This window comes from Symphalangus syndactylus, chromosome 18 (genome assembly GCF_028878055.3).
Source record: "Symphalangus syndactylus isolate Jambi chromosome 18, NHGRI_mSymSyn1-v2.1_pri, whole genome shotgun sequence".
Taxonomy (NCBI): Eukaryota; Metazoa; Chordata; class Mammalia; order Primates; family Hylobatidae; genus Symphalangus; species Symphalangus syndactylus.
The window spans coordinates 108,421,682-108,441,534 of record NC_072440.2 but is presented as its reverse complement, the minus strand read 5'-3'; the positions used below and the strand labels follow the sequence as shown (position 1 = coordinate 108,441,534).

At 43.5% G+C, this 19,853-nt stretch overlaps 1 protein-coding gene across 6 annotated transcripts in view; it reads left to right on the top strand.

Moving 5' to 3' along the window:
• DCDC2C (doublecortin domain containing 2C) overlaps positions 1-19,246 on the top strand; it is a 141,717-nt gene extending 122,471 nt beyond the window's left edge. For 3 of the 6 annotated variants that reach the window (XM_055253195.2, XM_055253196.2, XM_055253194.2), the window contains exon 10: positions 16,087-16,476. In XM_055253195.2, coding sequence (XP_055109170.1) covers positions 16,087-16,308 — 222 coding nt within the window. In that variant the 3' untranslated portion in view covers positions 16,309-16,476. Of the gene's footprint in view, positions 1-16,086; positions 16,514-18,987 lie in introns of those variants that run through there. The other 3 variants (XM_063624015.1, XM_063624017.1, XM_055253193.2) reach the window with 2 other exon arrangements.
• The last annotated feature ends 607 nt before the right edge of the window (positions 19,247-19,853 follow it).

The window sequence follows — 19,853 nt, the reverse complement described above, 5'->3', positions numbered from 1 at the left end:
TTTATAAGCTCACTAGTTTGTTTCCAAGTGCCCAGCGACCCTTTGGGCTCTAACCAACAGCATCATAGTTCAATTACAGCCTTCAAGGTCTCTGAGCCATTTCTCACTATGCTGCATTACATAGGGCTGTTGAAGTTATGACCAGAAATGGTGGCCCAGCAGGCAGACTTATTTGGGAGGAGGGAATGAGCCCATTTCACACTTCACTTAAAACATGTTACCTTTCCTGCTGAATGCTTATGGCTGTTAGTGGCCATCAATCCTACCAAATTCTGTAGAATCAGGTGCTTCCAAGTCCTGGAATTCTTGCCACTTGGAACACCTTGTTTCCGAAACATTGCTGTGCCTTCTGATATTTTGTGAGTTTGCAAGTTTCGTTTTTCTGGGAGAATAAGGCAATGTTAAATCCCTGAAGTTTAATTGAAGGCAGTAGTAAGTTTTTCTTTTGCTCACTGGGAATCATTTTTAGCTGCTTTATTGAAGTTATTTTTGTTTGTTTTTGAGAATTAGGAAGTGGAGGGGTATTCAAAAAGAGGGGACAAAAGAAACCAAAAAATACCAATTATTTTCACTATCACTTTTCAGTCTGCTTTACTTTGCTTTGAAGTGTTCACAGTTCCACTGGCCCCGGCACAGGAACACACGATCACGCTGCACAGGGCCTGTGATGCTGGCTTTAGAAACCTTCTTCTTTTGCAGTGTGTGTGCAACGCAACCACTTCACCGCTTCTTACTTCTCAGTTTCTTTGTGTGCTGTGAGCCTGAGAATCCTGATGCATAGCATTTTCAGGCTGGATTCTCATTCCATAAGGCTTCATTAGATGTCTTTTTTTTTTTTTTTTTTTTTGCATTGGTTTTAGTCAATCTGGCAACTAAGGAATGGTTAAAAATGAATTTTTAACTTCTTTATGATCATAAATTAGCTTGGCTCTGTGATGAACTGTTATTGATTGTCGTTCAAAAAGCTACTGGCAGTTGGTGACAGAGTTTAGCAGGCAGGGCGGGCCCTCGTGGAGAGTGGAGCACACAGTTGTGTGCCCGACGTGCCTTTTTGATCACATGTTCCCAGTTCAAAAGCACATCCTGGCTGTGCTGCGCGGTTCCTATAGTCTTTTCCTGTCTATTTTGACAGCCTCTTTTGACTGGTGATAACAGCCTGCTCCAAGCAAAATTAATCATAATGGTTTATTTTTTAATTCTCTTTTTATATCTTTGGGTAAAGCTACAGAGATTTACTCCCCTGAACCTGGCTTCTGCTCATTTTCCCTCCTGTTTTTATGATTTTCGTTAAGACCACCCCAAGCAGAGTGGAAAATCTCTGGGTTTCAGGGCCTTCGTTCTCTCTCACCCCTTACAGAATCCTTTCGTCCCTCCTTTTCCTCTTCCTATTAGGTGGCTGGTGGATAAAACCTCTGCTTTTGATGGCTGTTATGAGTTATTGACACATAATGTGAAATTAAGTCAGTGTCAGCTTCTGAAGCTGGCCGCTCTAAGTCTTGGCTTCTGTTGTGGAATGGAAGTGGCCGCCCTCTGTGAAGAAGCCGTCAGGGCATCTGAATGTTAGTGCCCTATAGGCTGTGAGGGCAGCCCTGGGCTGTAGATAAGGATGTTGGCCATGCAGAAAATTATTTCACTGAATATGCATCTTATTTTACCCAACGATAAGGAGAGCTGACAGAAAACCCAATGGTGAATGTTTGCTTGGTGGTTCAGGCCCTGATGTTTGTGCTGAGAACGCTTACATATCAATCAGCTTACCTAAATGCATCTCTGCAGTTTCCCAAATATTTGGTAGGTGACACAACTTAGCCGTTTGGTATTTCTTGTGATCCTGGAAATAATGAGTGCTTTTATTGGAGGTTTTGTTGTTGTTGTTGTTCATCCATTAGTGATGTTCTGTGATCTTTTGCTTAGGTGTAAAATGATGCCTAGGACTGCAGTGTGGTTCAGAGGAGAGCAAGCACTGGGCCTGCATCCACAAGACCTGGCAGTAGCCCTGGACCTGCTGTTGATGGGCTGTATCCACTCAGGCCCATTGCAGGGGCCCCATGTCCTCATTGGTAAGATGAGGCCAAGGAATTAGATGCTGCTTCTTGGTTCCAACTCTTGGGAAATTTGTGAACTCCACACAGGTTCAGCCCTTCCTCTTGTCTTCTTGAGCCTGATGGGCATGAGCAGGAAGCTGCACCCCATAGCCTGACCCCATTCCATGTGGCTGGGCAGGTTAAAGGGGAGCCATGGGGCCAGAGGCTTGGTGGTCCATTTGGGCTGTGTGGTGGGACTGACCTTGACTCACTGGGGCTGGTTGTTTGAGGTCTGAATCCAGACTCTGCCTTTAGACAGAACAAGATCCAAACAATGCTAGAAGAGTGTTCACTACATTTTTCTTTGCCTCAGATACTTTGCTTACTACTAAATGTAACTCTTTTCTGAGAATCTCAAATTTCTATTTCTTTCTTTGTTGGCAGAACTCTCTCACTTCCTATATGGCATTTGATATAAATGCAGCCTTTCTTCAGTCTCTTGGGGTGGATAATTTCAGCCTGAAAAAATGGTCTTCTGAGTTTTGTAAAATTGTTTCTGAGCAATTCCAAGTAGGATTTACTTGGCAACTTTCCTCAGTAGTGATCAAAGACCATGTGCTTTGGACATATGACTGCACAGAGAAGGGACATTTCCTTTGCCTTCCTGGTAGCCATAAAAACTTGGGGTGGAGTTTTCTCCTATTTCTCCCTATTTGTAGACAGCCCTCTTCCAAATGATCCTAAAGAAGTTGTCATTGGATGCATTAAAATTGCCAAGAGGATTTTAACATGTACTTATAGTTGTGCATTGCTCAATGATGGGATGTGTTCTGAGAAATGCATTTTTAGATGATTCTGTCCTTGTGCAAACGTCGGAGAGTGACTTGCACAAACCTCAATGGCATAGCCTACTGCACACGTAGGCTGTGTGGTGTAGCCTATTGCCTAGACTGCAAACCTGTACAGTAAATGACCGTACTGAATACCATAGGCAACTGTAACACAATGGTAAGTATTTGTGTATTTGAACATATCTAATCATAGACAAGATACAATCAAATATGGTGTTCTAATTTTAAGGAACCACCATTGTACATGTGGCCTTTTGCTGATGGAAACATCATTATGCTGCACATGACTGTGTTTAAAAAAATCATTTAAAAATGCTTGAAAATGGAAAGAAGAGAAGCAAAATGTTAATCAGAGGAACTCGGCACCCAAACAAACTTTCCTAATTGAATTCAGCCGTGTGTGTGGTGGAACGTGTAGAAGTCAGAGTCCTCGGATCAAACCACCAGCCCTTCCTGCTTGACATCTGTGATGTCTAACCAAAGCACTCCACCTCTCTGAATGTTACTTCCCTCATCTGCAAAAGGAACTGCACGTGGCAGTGTTGCGATGTTGAATGAGAAAAGGTATCTAAAGGCTGAAAATGAAAACCACGTGTGAATGGAAGGTAGCCCTGCCTTCTTCACTTTCCTCTTCTGGACTTTCATTGAGTTCCCTACGTCGGTTCTACTGCGTCATGTGCAGGAACCAGTGTCTCCTGGCACAGCGAGGGGCTCTTTCTACTTTCGTATCTTCATCTGGGTCCTAATGCAATTTCCAGTCCCCTCTGCACACCTGATTTTGATTGTGCGTCTCTTTGACGTTGGATGGTTACTGTATGCCAAACAATATTGAAATCGAAACATCTGCCAACATTAAATGGCTTAAGAAAGTATTCTTGTCTGTTTTCACCACACATTTGTGTTGAATTTCCCAGCAAATTTCATAGGAAAAATCACCTATAGCACAAGTTTTCATTCCATTCAAAGGTAGACTCCAATTTGTTTGTGTCAGTGTGAATAAAGGAATAATACATAGCTTATCACCTGATTGAAATTCAGACTAAGAAAGAACCATCAAGATCCTGTAGCCAATCTACCCATCTCCTTTGCACCTTCTCTTCAGATGGGTGGTCCAGCTGCTTCATTCTTCCTTGAAGCAACCTTTGTGTTTGTAGGAGAGTGTTGGGTGCACTGAGATTCTTGATAACATAGAACTAAAGCCGCTCGAGGCCATACACAGTGAAGCTGGCTGCTCTGCCACTCTTCCTATCAAAGCTTCATTTCCATTAGGGCAGCTCTATCTTGTATTTGAAGAGAGCTTTTATGTGCTGCTTGAGTCTTCTCTTCTCCAAACCAAGTCAAACACCAGAGTCCCTCCAATATTAGGCATATGACCTGATTTGTAGTCATTTTCTTCACATTTATTTAAATGCTCTGATGGTGTGGCCCCAGCACTGAGTGCAGGGCTCAAGGTGAGAGTGAGCCATGCAGTTTCTCTCGCCCAATGTCTAGTGTATACCTCCCTACACCACACTTCTCCAGAGGACATTGGAGACGGCAGGAGTGCTTTCATTAATTTCCAATGGCTACTGTGGCAAATTACCGTGAATTTAGTGGCTTAAAACAGCACAAGGTTATGATTTACAATTCCGTAGGTCAGAAATTCAACACGGGTCTCATTGGGCTAAAGCCAAGTTGCCGGCTGGGCTGCATTCTTTTCTGGAGGCTCTGGGGAGAATCTGTTTCTTTGCCTTTTCCAGCCCCTATAGGCCGTCCACATCTTTTGGCTTGTGGGCCCTCCTTCTGTCTTCAAAGGCGGCATCCCTGCGTCCCTCTGAGCATTCTTTTGCTGTCACGTTGCCCTCTGGCTCTTCTATCTTCCTCGTCCACTTTTAAGGATCCTTGTGATTATGTTGGGCACTCTGGGTGATCCAGTATACTCTCCCTCTTTATTAGCAGCCTTAATTTCACTGCAACCTGATTCCCCTTGGCCATGCACCCTAGCATAGTCACAGGTTCTGGGCTTAGGATGTCATCATCTTTGGGGGCTATTATTCTGCCTACCATACCCACTGAGTCTTATAGCTTCTGTATCTTGTAATCACATAAATTAATGTTTTGCACACAAGTAGAAGGTCTTTCGTTTGCTTCCGACACATTTTGTCCTACACGTTTTGTGTGCTGTGTGCCATATACCATTTCCATTGCCACTGTGTCAGCATTTCAGGGCTCAGAGCTTGTCTTTCAAAATACTGGCTCACCTTTTAAGCCTCATTTTATGAGCATGTCTACCATAACGTCCTTTGGAAGTATACCCCAAACTGAGACTATATATTGATTATCAGCTCAATTTAGAAATGTTACTGCAGCCAAAAGATGAACATAAAGCTTGTCCAGCCATGTAGGAGGTCTAGCTTACTTAAATACTTCTTTATCATTAGGACTAATGGAAATAAATGAAATGTATGTTGAAGTTTTTCATAAAAAGAAACATAGTAACTTGCAGAAGAGAGCTGAGGTTAGATGTTCAGAAGCCCTTTCCTATCATAAGGCATCATTGCTTGGCTGTCGTCCATTAGCTTTAAGGAGTGGAGATAAGTAGCAGTCTTCTCTATCTTTTCAGGGTTTGCCCCATGTGACAACACTGATTTTGAGTACAGAATGTTTGAAAGAGTCTGATCTCTCTTTATTTTCTATTTGTTTTTAAAATAGTCTTTATGTTTCAGAGCAGTTTTAGTTTTATAGCAAAACTGAGCAAAAAGTACAGAGATTTCCTGTTTACTCCCCGTCCCGCCCCCCCACCCCACCCCCATCCCTGGCCCAAGCCTCCTCTGCTGTCAGCATCTCCTACCAGAGTGGTACATTTGTTACAACTGATGAACCAACACTGACCCCTCACATCATCATCACCCAAGTCCGCAGTTCACATTATGGCTCCCTCTTGGTGTTCCATATTCTACAAGTTTGGACAAATGTATAATGACATGCATTCCCCACTGTAGTGTTGTGCAGAGTAGCTTCACTCTCCTAAAAATCCCGTGTCCCCCCCATCCACTCCCCTGTCCCCTCCAAACCTGCTGTAATCACTTTACAATGGATCTCTTTACTGTCGCCATGGTTTCGCCGGTTCCAGAATGTCACAGAGTTGGAATGACACAGTATGTACCTTTGCAGACTGTAAATGCGTAGCGGGGACTTCCTCTAGACATCTTTCTGCCCCACGTATCTTTAGTGTCTTTGCCTGCTCAGGGTCTGCGGGAGGAAATGCAGAGATCAACTGGGAGACCACTTGCATTGCACATGAGGGAGCCGAGGTTGGCATCATTGTGAGCTCGCTCAGTTTTCCATGAAGATCTGTAACTAAACCTAGTATTTAAGATTCCCATTCCAGTGCTCCGTCAACATGTCAAAGGGCTATTAAGCAAGTGACTAGTTGGCAGAGACAGGGGAGGGAGCAATCTATAAATTGGTGAATAACTTGGGCAGAATGAAAAGAATCTGGCCCTGGGGATCATCAAATGTCCATCAAGTGGGATGGAGTGAGGATGGCTGAGGAAGGAAGAGAGCATCACATATTATGTGCTGGGAACGGTGCTGAGCATCATATTCATATTCTTTCTTTTTATCCTCATGTGAGGATTGCTGTTGAAATGGTAGGTATTAGTTTTCTAAATTTGAACTAAGAGAGACTCAGAGAGGTAAATTACTTTCCCATGGCCACATAACTAGAAAGTAGGTTTTAAATCCAGATTTGTCTTGCTCCAAAGCTTCCATTATTCCCATAAATACACGAGTTTGCCTTCCCAGAGGCAATGGAAGTGCTTCTCCACTTGCCATGTAATCCATCTGTGACACCAGCCACTCTGAGGCTCACACAGGCATGATTTGGGTTGAATTTTTAAAATCTTTCTAAGAGATGCAGGGCGTTCCCTTACTTTTAAGAATGTGCGAAGAGGACAGTCAAGCCCACTCGTGGTGTTCTTGGGTCTCTTTCTCTTTTTTGAATTATTGAAGCAACTTTTATTTATTGCCAAGGAGATTTGAGGTGGTTTGCAATAAAAATAGAGATAAAAGAACATGGAAATCCTTTAAAAGAAGAATGCAAATATAAACACCAAGCAATAAATTAGAAAGTCAGAGAGAGGGAAAATCAGGGCATTTGTGTGAAATAAATGACATCAGGCAACATCCTGGAGGAAGCGTTCAGGGGAGAGCCTGGCTCTCACTTCCTGTGGCATTTCTGTTCCGTATCTGTCTCTAGGTTTAATCATTTTTGAATATTTGAGTTTCTAGTTGGTGAAAAGAAGTCTGAAACTGTCAGAGGTTTTAGTCCCACTGATATTAATACACAGTGAAACTGTGCAGGTCATTGATTTGAGGCCTTAGTTGAGTCTAATTTTTTTATTAAAAGGTAAGGACAAGATCCTTTTTTTTTCTTTTTTTTTATTTTCAACCTACTATTTATTTTACTTTTCTTCTTTTTTTTTTTTTAATTATACTTTAGGTTTTAGGGTACATGTGCACAATGTGCAGGTTTGTTACATATGTATCCATGTGCCACGTTGATTTCCTGCACCCATTAACTCGTCATTTAGCATTAGGTATATCTCCTAATGCTGTCCCTCCCCACTCCCCCAACCCCACAACAGTCCCCGGAGTGTGATGTTCTCCTTCCTGTGTCCATGAGTTCTCATTGTTCAATTCCCACCTATGAGTGAGAACATGCGGTGTTTGGTTTTTTGTCCTTGCGATAGTTTACTGAGAATGATGTTTTCCAGTTTCATCCATGTCCCTACAAAGGATATGAACTCATCCTTTTTTATGGCTGCATAGTATTCCATGGTGTATATGTGCCACATTTTCTTAATCCAGTCTATCGTTGTTGGTTCCAACTCTTTTTTTCTTTTTGAGACAGCATCTTACTCTGTCACCCAGGCTGGAGTGCAGTGGCATCGTAATTGCTCATTGCAGCATCAAACTTCTGGGCTCAAGTGATCCTCCTACCTTAGCCTCCTAAGTAGCTGGGACTACAGGTGCACACCACCATGCCTGGATAATTTTTGTTATTTTTGTAGAGACAGGGTCTTGCTATGTTGCCCAGGCTGATCTCAAACTCCTGACCTCACATGATCCTTTTGCCTTGACCTCCCAAAGTGCTGGGGTTACAGTAATAAGCCACTGTGGCCAGCCAAAATCATTGATTTTTAGTATTTGAAAGAAAGCATCAGAAAACATTATGGTGGGGAAATCTGACCAGCACCACCCACCTGTGGTCAAGGTTAATCTCACCAGTGATGAATTAATGTAGATGTAATATAACTCTTGGTATGATGCGGGCACTTTATCTCTGTGGAACTGTCCCCCTCCAGTCATAATTCCAGTCTGTTTATGACACAATATCAGCTATACCCAAATTGAGGGACATTCTACAAAATACCCAACCAGTACTCCTTGAAAATATCAAGACCGTGAAAAATAAGGGAAGACTGAGAAGCTGTCACAGTTTGGAGGTAACCAGGAGACACAGTAACCAAATGCAGCATGCTGTCCTGAACTGGATCCTGGGGCAGAAAACACACGTTAGTTTGGGGGAAATCCAAATAAAGTCTGTTAAATAGTATTAACAGTTAAATAGTATCGCACAAATGTTAATTTTGGTTTTGATAAAGTACCATGATTTTGTAAGGTGTTAGCATCAGGAGAAGCTGCTTAAAGAGTACACTGGCCGGCCAGGCGCCGTGGCTCACGCCTGTAACCCCAGCACTTGCGGAGGCCGAGGCAGGTGGACCACGAGGTCAGGAGATAGAGACCATCCTGGCTAACAGGGTGAAACCCTGTCTCTACTAAAAATACACAAAATTAGCTGGGCGTGGTGGCGGGTGCCTGTAGTCCCAGCTACTTGGGAGGGTGAGGCAGGAGAATGGCGTGAACCCGGGAGGTGGAGCTTGCAGTGAGCCGAGATCGCGCCACTGCACTCCAGCCTGGGCGACAGAGTGAGACTCCATCTCAAAAAAAAAAAAAAAAAAAAAAGAGTACACTGGTCTTCTCTGTACTATCTTTGCAACTATCTTGTAATACCGTACTATCTTATAAATCTAAAATTGTTTCAAAATAAAACGTTAAAAGAAGCACCAGAACTCCTTTTTTCCCCAAGTGGAATATAATTAAGGACCTGCCGTCTGCAGAGCAGAGAAAAAAGGAATTGTTTGGTTGGAATCCTTCAGCCTTCCTTTGCGTCTCTTTGGGGCCCACCTGCTGGACCCCTGAGACACCTCTGAGGAACATGAAGGCACCATGGACCACAGTAGGAACACAAGTACACTGGCCAATCGCTTAAGGGCCTTTTCAGGTGAAAACGGTATTCGGAGTATTTTGCTAAATCTGCCAAGGAGTGGCATTAGAGCAATCAGAGAACGCAATCAATCGAGTTGAATTTTGCTGATCAAGCAAAGTGAGAGCTGAGAACCGGCTTGTATTTGGCCAAATAGAAGTCATTCATAGCCTGACAACAGATGGTTCCTGTAGAAAGATGAGTATGAGCCTAATAGGAGCTGGTCCAAAGAATGGAAGTAGTGGGAATGGAGACACCAGGCACAGGGGACACTCGGCGGGAACTTGGCCGTAGGGGAGCACACACTGGGGCAGTGGCTATAGGTGCACATGGTCAAGGCTAGGTTCTTTCTGGGGGGTGGGGGGGCCCATGGTGAAGGCTGGATTCTTTTAGGAGGGGGCCCATGGTGAAGGCTCGGTTCTTTTTGGAGGGGGCCCATGGTGAAGGCTCGGTTCTTTTTGGAGGGGGCCCATGGTGAAGGCTCGGTCCTTTTTGGAGGGGCACATGGTGAAGGCTGGGTTCTTTTTGAGGAGTCGTGGCTATTACAGCATGTCTGTTCTCATCTAAAGGGGAAGAAACTGAGGATACAGTATCAAGAGAGGCTATAACTGCTGGGTGGACCTTCCTCAGCCAGCCAGCCGTGTGGAGTCTGTGTGTGGTGGGAGGGTTGGTCCTATGCAGGAACAGGACAGCCCCTCTGGAGTAGTACAGGAGAGGGCAGAGGATGTGGACACAGATTCTGGGAGGCGAGGAAGTGTGGGGTAGGGCCTGTGGACGTTTTTTCTGAGTGCTCTTATTTTCATACACAGAGGCAGGGCCGTGAACTATGAGTGTGGAGTGGGGAGGTGGAGCTTTAAAGAAAAAGGAAACAAGAAATAGTTACTTGGAGAAATAACCTGGGGTTATGTCGTGGCACTAAGGAGCCCTTGAAGGTGGTGATCGCGAGTGGAAGGTGTGTCCAGGGGCAGGCAGTGGCTCCAGAGTTGGTAAAGGAGGATGTGGACAAGTCAGGGGTGGGAGGGTGAAATGGTGGCAGGGCTGGTGGCACAGAGGTGCTGATGAGGTAGGAGAATTGGAGCGGGGCATTAGCTGTAAAGACGGGAGGGTGGAATGAGGTGGTTCAGAATTCCTGGTAATCACAGGGTCTAGGGTGTGGTCTGTGGTAAGGAGCAGGATCATCAGATGTGATGAGGCCAAGGTACTGAGAAACCACAATTGGAAGGTTTGTATTGAGAAACTGTTGTGGTCCCCAAGGATGGTGACAGAGACTGAGAGAGAGAGAGTGAGAGAGAGAGAGTGAGAGACCAAACACCAAAGGCTGACATGGGCTAAGAGTAAGAGGTGTGGCCTGGAGCTCAGTAGACAACTACTCAGAAGAAAGGGGGATGAATAGTACAGTCTGATGACGGGAACTTCAAAGAGGCTGAAGGGTTTTAGGGAGGAGGATGGGGTAAAGATCTGGAGACATTGGTGGCTGCAAGAAGGGCCCCTATCCACTTCCATGGCTGGTGGTTCAAGCGTGTGGAAGAGAAAGGCATCATTTGAGAGGGTACTGTGGGGCTGTGTCCTCAGGAGAGTCACACTCTGAAGTATGTCTTAGAAGTCTGAAAAACACCTATGCCTTTTGAACCAGCTATCCACGTCTAGAAGTTTGTCCCAAGGCTACAAAATTAGAGCTAAGTTCTTATTCCCTATTGCTGGACTTATTTAGGTTACAACTTATATCAAATGGTGGGTTTATGATTTACATTTATTTCTGTTTTTTGGCTTTGCTCTGTTTTTCAGATTTTCTATGATGAGCATGTTTGAATACAGAAAGTAAAAATATTTTTATATTTTAAGAATAAAAAAACTATAGTGGTTGCAAGAGAGATTATTAGGTTAACCCGTTAATCTAGGGCCACAGGGGGACAGGAAAGCCTTCAAGCCACCATCAGAGATTTTGTGAATTCAAACTACTTTTTGATGTAACTTGCAGTCCCCTGTAAGGACTTGGTAAGGTCTTTGCTGATTTATTTAAAAACGTTTTAGCTCACAGAGAAATCAGTTGCCTAGGTAATAGTTACCAAATACAGAAATTAAATGCTGTCTATCTCCGGGTTTCTAACTTTTCACAAACTAATTATACCTTCAACCAAAACATTGGATTTATTTTCACAAATTTGAGCCTGACATCTTAATTCATAACTAGCAGCTGCTGGGGCTTCTGGCAGCCACAAAAATAAGTGAAAATGAAAACTAGATTTTAAACCGAGTATTGAATACGGTACTTACATAATATTCAAATCACATAATACCTTAAAATGTACAATTGAGGAAATTCTTTGTGGAGAAAGGCAGTGGTTTTTCTGAACTCATCCAGCTGTTATCGTAAGTCTGATTCTTGGTGGCCTCTGACCTCACACGATTGTGTGAGCCTGCTCTTGAAACTCTTCATTCCTGTTCGTTTTTCCCTCTGCTCCAATTTTCAGATTTCCCCAGCTGCTGCTGTTGGCAGTTTAATCTCTCCAACCAGCTCTTCTGACGGCTTCTCGAATTCCTCCTTCGCCGGCTGTCAGCTCCCGCATCTGCTCCCACACGTCTTTTTCATCTCACTCGCCAAAATGTCAGGGCTGCAGAACAGCCTCAGTCTCATTATTTGGCTACTGAGTTCAGTTGAACTGAAGTGCTTATTAGCAAAAGATTTCTGTGTTAATTATGCTGATAGAAACTTTGACACACAGGTACACTTATGGGCGTCTATCTAGACTAGAACAAATCTTTTCCTGCTAAGTTACTGAATTGGTAGAGAAGCCAGTGGGCTTCACAATACCTGAAATCAAAGCAGAATTGTCGGAGAAGATGTTCAATGGGGCAGATCTGTGGAAAAGTTTTATTGCATTTATTTATATTATATTTGTGTGCATTTGTGTGTTTTATCTTGTGAGTGTTGATGTAAGTGTACATTTGTAGTTTTGGTATTTTTCATTTTAGAGTGAGTATTCTACTTTTGTTGCTATTTACTATTGAGATTTTACAAAGCAGCTGCTGTGTAAGCCGAACTGGTTTATATTTGCTGGTTGTTTGCAGAGAACACCCAGCACCTGCATTTTCCGGGTCACCTGGAAAGACCCTGTCACCTCGTAAATCTCATATAGAGCAGAGGAAGTGCCACCGCATGCGGCTGGCTGCCTGCTGTGAAATCCTGTGAGGAAGAAGGGAAAGAAAACCTAATTCAAGTAAAATACGCTTTTTGGCGGGGGTTAGGGGAAGAAAAATAAGATCAAAATTCTGCCAGTGCCCTGTAATTTCAGAAGGTACAATTTGCATAATGTTGGCATGGCTTTTTGCATAATAAAAGCATAGTTGTATTTTTTATGAAATCGGCCCTAAATGCTCTCTAAACTAGTCAAAATGGTTACTTTCCAGTAATTCTTTTATCCATAGATCTTACATTAAAATACCATGATTTTACACTTTTTGGTCAGCTTACTAATGTCTGGATTTTTGTGTGTTTGTTTGTTTCCAGCATCTCTCAAGAACCTCAGCAAGAGTAAAAAAGTGGTTCTGTTTCCTAGTAAGAGAACCTATGACCAGTGCTTACTCACGGACACTTCTGTGTGATGTAGGGCACGGTGCAGGTGGCCACTCTGCGAGTTTCGCAGTGAAAGTGTCCGCAGCGAGGCCCCGTGATTCACTGCTTCGTGGGGGGTGTCACCAAGCTTCCCATTGACAGGCAGCCTTCCCCATGTGCTCACGTGGACTTTGAGTAAACCACACTCTCATGACTATGCATGGAGCCCTCTAAACCGTCTTGCATATGGCAGGTTCCAGGTCAGCTGACAAATGAAGATTTTGGCATACCATACAGTGGCATAATCTGTCAGTCAACAATGCGGTTTTGGCAGATTTTCCATCGTTCAATTATTTTAATCTTTCACTGCATTTATTCTTATAATATTTTGTAAAGAAAAGCTCGTGAAACTTGTGATAAGAAGTACAAGTTTCAGACGGGAGGCTTTAGACACACATGAGTATCCTTAGGGGAGACATTTTCAGCTGCACTCAGGTGCCTGGTGGGTTGCAGGTTGAGTTCTGAATGAAAACCACCAGAGCACACAGACGCACTGCCAGGAACGTCTCGTAGATGATTGGATTCAAAAGGCAAGGTGAACGCAGAAGTTTTTGAAAATGCATTTTACTCTGTAGTAACACAGCACAAATATTATTTTATATTAATATTTTATATCATTTTATATTACATAATATATTAATATTCATATACATACATTTTAATACCTTAAATCTATTTTTAATTCTGCACATTCTAATTTTATGTGTTTTTGGGAGTGCGTATATGTGGGACTAGCAGACTGCTGGTTCATTCATTATTTATTTTTGATTCTTTTATTTATCAAACGTTTTCTGAGTTTCTTTCGTGTGCCAGGCTGAGCTGGGCACTTCAGAAACAAAGAAGAGTAAACGCAATCCCTGCCCTCTAGTGGGGGAGACAGACTTGATGCAGAGAATCATGCACAGGTGCAGGAGGGCGCTACGTTAGCGCGAGGCGTGAGCAGCCAGGCAGGTCTTCCTGTGGGATTAGCAGAGGGTCGCTTGGCCTTCAGAGCACTCAGCCCCTGCCTTTTGCTTGGCACATAGTCATACATCACTGTGTGACAGTCTTTGTATTTTCTTCTATAACCCTCTCCTTTTTTTCTGTTTAAGCTTTTATGTGATGATGAGTATCATATCATGTATATATCCATTTTTTCCATTCACAATGTGCTTTCATTGTCATGTCATCTTAATCCTACAGTTCCTAAAGATCCATATTTTTATCCCTATTTTCAAAGAGAGAATTGACTGAAACCCAGAAAGGAAGGTGCCTTGTTCAAGATGAATCTGAAAGTGGACGGAGGCAGCAGGACTCACGTGCCATTAATCATTTTTTAAAAATAGAAAGACAATATGGGACTGCTGACCTTGGGCCAAGTGCTGTCCGGAATGTGGAGGGAATCCATTGGAATGAGATTCAGTTTTGTTTTTCTCAAGAAGCTCATGTGTATTGGGGTTTGGGCACAGATCTATAGACAAGAAAGTCTAACAAGAGAGATATGTGTGAAAATGGAGGTGTGTACTGGATACCCTGGAAATATACCACAGAGAGAACGATTGACTGTCTGGGCCTAGGAGGGAGGCTGCAGCGATTTATAGAATGTGTTATAAATGAGAGGATTGTGAAAATGAATGGGGAAGGGCTTGTAGGAATTTGCCAACTTGACAGGGTGAGGAAGGGGGTGGTGGGCAGAGGGGTCAGCTTAGTGAAGTGCATGGAAGAGTGAGGGTGCATTGGGGGAGTGCAACTAGTTTGGGGCAGTTGGAGCAAAAAGTGAATGTGCCTGACGAAGGAATAGTATGTGAGGAAGATGGAGATACAGACAAGGTTCAGCTTTTAAGATCCATCAGTGAGAAGAGGCAAGGCTAATTTGTAGTAAAAAAAAAAAAAAAAATCAATTCCAAATCTCAGTGGCTTTACACAATAAATCCTTATTTCTTGATCACAGCAGCCTATTGTGGATTGGAGGCTTTCCTGGGTGGCTGTCCTCCACACGGTGACTCAGGGATCCTTGATTTTGTCATTGCTGTCCTCAACACACGGTCTCTGAGTTTGCTACAGGAGGAGAAGGAAAGACGTAGGAAGCCACATTCGATACCCAGCCATCTCAGCCCAGAAGGGACACATCACGTTTCACATCCCTTTGGTCTGAACTAGTCGCCTGGCCCCGTTTGGCTGTGCGCTGTCTGGTAACACAGTCTCGGGCAGCTCCACATCTTTGGTGGTCACCTGGCGATTGTCCCCATGCCCTCATCTGTCAAAGTAAGGATTTTGGTCTTTATCCTGTAGGTAATGCTAAAGCAGGGAGACGATGTGATCAAATTTATGTTTCTAAGAAGTGGCTGTGATAGCAGGGGGAGAAGGGAAAGGGATGAGAGTATCATGTGTGTGCATCGTATTCTCTCTTTCGGGAGTGGAGTCTTGGACCCAGGCAGGGGTGGGACCCAGGGACCCAGACAGGAAGTGACAGATTCCTGGGAGTGGATAAAATGGACCACACTGGGCACAAAGTGGATATGGGTGGCGAGAATGAAGTTGGAGTCGAGGTTTCTGGTTTGGGTCTGCGCGTTACTTCTGAAAACAAGGGGATGAGCAGGTTTTGGGGAAGGCAGTGTGTGAACGTGCCGAGTTCTCCGTGTCAGCCGAGCGACCTGGCCCCTCTCAGGCTCTGTGAGGCTTCTCGCCGAAGACATCTTTTCAAGTGTTATTTCAAACGGTTTTGTTTTCAGTTTTCAGGAGCATCTTTTTAATTTCCTCTGCCAAATGGCATTCATCCCCATAGGAAAGGTAGTGTTAGCATCGGGAAATGTAGTTTGGCCGGCGAAAGGTTGATTGCTATGCGGTATTCTTCCTGAGCTCTGAAGGTTGGTTCTCATGAGTTGAGGTTTACTCTGAAGGACATGGCCTCTGGATTCTCCTGCACTCTGATTTCTTTCTTTTTCGTTTTACTAAAAATGCCTTTTCGGTTTCACTGATTCAGAAAAAACAAGAATCTTCCCTGTGACTTTTCTATTTTTAAATGACTAATGGATTGTGTGTGTGTAAGTAGCGTCTGGTAACACACCTTTGATTCTAGCTTCTCTGATGGTATCTCATCGTATTTTATGCTTGTTCAAGATAATGCATGCAAAAACACATTGCACATGTAATACCCTATGTGAAAAGTATTTTTGTTAGTATTATCACTGTCACTACTAAGTCAATGATATAGCAGCAATGTTTGTCTTTTTATGATTTATTTCAGTTGATTTAGATGGCTACTAGATTTATTGGTGATTTTGTTTTATTTTATTTACTGAAAACAAGAAAAAGAATCATGACATTCTAGAGGAAAAAAATACACCTGTACTACTAGAAACCCCAGTAGAAATAGAAGCCCACAGAGAACCACCGATGGGACAATCACAAGAAAAATCGTCACCAAGACAAGAAGAACAAACACCTGAGGAACAAGAGTCCTCTGAACAGCCATGCCTGGGACAGCCACACCGAGAGCAGCCACCTGAGACGCCGGAGTTGCCCACGTAGGCATGCCTGGCATGACCGTCAGAAACACATGATTCAGGGGTAACAAATAAAACAACAAATGCCATGAGAACAAAATGCCAACCAGGTTGTGAAGAAAACAGTCAAACACTAGAAAGGATCACAAGACAAATGAAAATAAAAGTGGACATTTTTTCACATTATGCTAAAGAGGTATGCTGTTGGAATATTAAAATCGTGAATTTCATATTTCGTTGGCAAGACTGTAAGTTTTTAAAAACATATTGTAAGCCGAAATTCATGTGGAATTCCTTCCTCTATTCTGTAACTGTGCAAGTCTGGGAGGGAAGAGGGTCGTTAGCGAGACTGGGTGAATCATTGCCCGTTGGGGCCGACCTTTCCTTCTTACACTGTCAACCCACACCTGGCATTCCAGAGTGACTTAGCCACCTTGTGAATGGCACATCTTTACATCGTTATCTCTAATGTGGTCTCCCTTTTAAAAAGCGAATTAAGGCATATTATAATAATTATACATACCTATTTTTATCTGTACACAACACATGCATCTATGTACATACAGTTGCCGATATAGGTATATATATGCCTTATATGTCCTAAATGGACAGTAGAATCCTATGTACATTTTTGGTGGCTAAGAGAATGGACTCTCAAGTCAGTATACAGATTTGGCTTCTCTCATTAAGAGTGTGCACGAGGTCTGTGGCTCAGTTTAGAGCTAATAGTAATAACCAACTCATAGGCTGTTGGGAAAATTACTTACCATAAGCAGAATCATACCGGACACACAAAAGGCACTAAGAAATGTCGGCGACTCCAGTTACTCCATTTGGGTAGTTGTCTTTTTGTTTCTGTTACCAAGCGAGAGAAGACAGGCAGAGTCCCTACTAAGATGAGGCCTGCACTTGACTCCAGGTTGGCTGAGCTTCTTGCTGGTTAGCACAAAGATGGCAACGGGGATTCTAGGATGGTCCAAGTCCTCTTAAAGATCAGACCAGTTTCAGACTATCTGCCAATTAGTGGTATATACAGTGTTGCACATGGAAGGAGAAAGAAAAGCTATTATTTCACCATATTTGGGCTTCTTGATTTGTTGTTAGACTTGACTAGAACATTTGTAACACTGTAAGGGGGAAATTTGTAATCAAATTGGAACCATCGCCATCTCATCCTGAGCATCTTTTAGTTAATAATTTTCTGCTACAGAGCACATCTACTTTGATTTGGCTGCATTCTGAGGATATATTTTAGTGCTGGAAAAAGAACTTTGAAACTGCATTTCTAATTACTTTTGTTGGTGACTTCTTTTCCAGCTGCCCTAGTGCCTGTGGTTTAGACCAGCAAGCTGCTGTGGAAGGAATGGATTAGGGCTGAGAGAGCCAGGCCCTGGCCTGTCCTCCACCATTTGTTGCCCACAGGGTCTTGAACAATTTACTCTTCCTCCCTGAACATTAGTTGTCTTCTGTAAAATGAGAATGATAGTGGGATCATAGTTTGTTAGAGCTGGAAACAAATTTAGATATCACAGAATTCCCAACAGACATTCTACTGTGAAGTACCCGCAGGGGTTAGGTGGCTGGCGTGAAGTCACACGAGTCCTGTAGCTTGGAGGGAGCAGGCATGGGACTGGAACTCATGATTTTCTTCCCCTCCTTTCTTCCTTTCTCCCTCCCTCCCTCCTCCTCCTCTTCTTCCTCCTCCTCCTACTCCTTCGTCATCTTCTTCCTTCTTCTTTCTTCCCCACCCCTGTCCTCCTGTTCTTCCCTCTTCTTCTCTCCTCCCCACCCTCCCTCCCCTCCTCCCTTCTCCTCCTCCTTTTCATCCTCCTCCTCCTCCTTTTTCTTGTGACAGGGTCTCCCTCTGTCGCTCAGGCTGGAGTGCGGTGGCACAATGACAGGCTCAAGCATCCTCCCACCTCAGCCTCCCGTGTAGCTGAGACTACAGGCATGAACCACCACGTCTGGCTACTTTTCTTTTTTTTGGAGAGAGGGAGTCCTACTATGTTGCCCAGGCTTCTTCTTTCATAAAATTTGATTTCAGGTCTATTATAGTACTCTATTTTCCTTAGTATAGAATTGTCGTATGAATCAAATGGAATTAAACACCCTGAACATTTTACTAGAGGTAAAAGAGATTCATTTTACTTATGGATACATAATTTTAAAAATTTTAAATGTTGCCTCTAGATGATGTTCACGTTTTGGGGCTTAGTTTTAGAGTGGTCTTGGTACTAGGAGGATGGCTTAAATAGCTCTTCAAGAGAGTTATTCAGCACCATGATTGAACCAAACGATCCAGATTCAAACACTGCTGTAGACTCAGCATGCTCAAGGCTGGTTGGTCAGGATGGGGGCTGTGGAGTGAGAAAGGGGAGAAGACGAAGGAAGGGGCAGAGGAATGGAAAGGGGTGTTTTAGATGAACTGAAATGGAGTGGGCATCAGCACTGCACAAAAGCTAATTTCGAAATCAGTGTTCCATGTTTCCTGCGGCGGTTCTGCACGGCGGCATGTTGCCGTTGGGTGTGTCATGAGGAGCTGTGTGTGCTGCAGGTCCCGGGTCCTACCCCACCCCTCCCAGGAACAACACCCAGAATCCAGAATCCAACAGAAATGCCAGCTCCTGAGAGAACCAGAAACAAACTGTGGCCAGATCACAGCTTGAAGATGTTTTCTGTTAACCTGCTTTTCTATGTCTTTCAGATGGGCCGGGAGTGGAAACCTGTAGATTAACAAAACCACCTTTATTTTTACCTGAAGTCCACTTTTCTTCAACCGTGGGGCTTCCATGTCACATATGGACATTTTAACAGCAAGAAAATCACATGTGGGGTGAAACTAAAGCCCCACACAGTGGTGTCTTCTTGAAAGCCAAAGACGAGGTTTCCCAATTGAGCTCCATATTCTTCTTATTCCCTTTCTCGGTGATATTTCTTTTTAGTAAACATTTTAAAGAATGAAACGTGGTTCTTTATCATTAAGCCCCCAAAAGATCATTCAGAAAATGAGAGGAATTTGAAAAAACCTGTGTATATTTTCCCCTCATGCTATTTTTTTCCTGGAATGTGTATGGGAAGGTATCTCATTTATATGTAACTTAGAGGTTGTCACAAAAGCAGGCACTGATAACCCTTGCTATGTATGTTCAAAGTACAAAAATGTTTTACCTTCTGAATAACTAGTTCAAAGTGAAAAGGAAAAAAATCCAGGGTTCGCTGGTGACATGGTTTGGCTGTATGTCCTCACTCAAATCTCATGTCGAATTGTAATCCCCATGTGTTGGAGAAGGGGGCTGGTGGGAGGTGATTGAATCATGGGGGTGGTCTTCCCCCTGGCTGTTATCGTGATAGTGAGTGAGTGCTCCCGAGATCCAGTTGTTTAAAAGTGTGTAGCACTTCCCCCTTCACTCTCTCTCTCCTGCTCTGCCATGTGAAGAAGATTCTTGCTTCCCCTTCGCCCTTCTGCTATGATTGTAAGTTTCCTGAGGCCTCCCCAGCCATGCCTCATATGCAGCCTGCAGAACTGTGAGCCAATTAAACCTCTTTTCTTCATAAATTACCCAGTCTCAG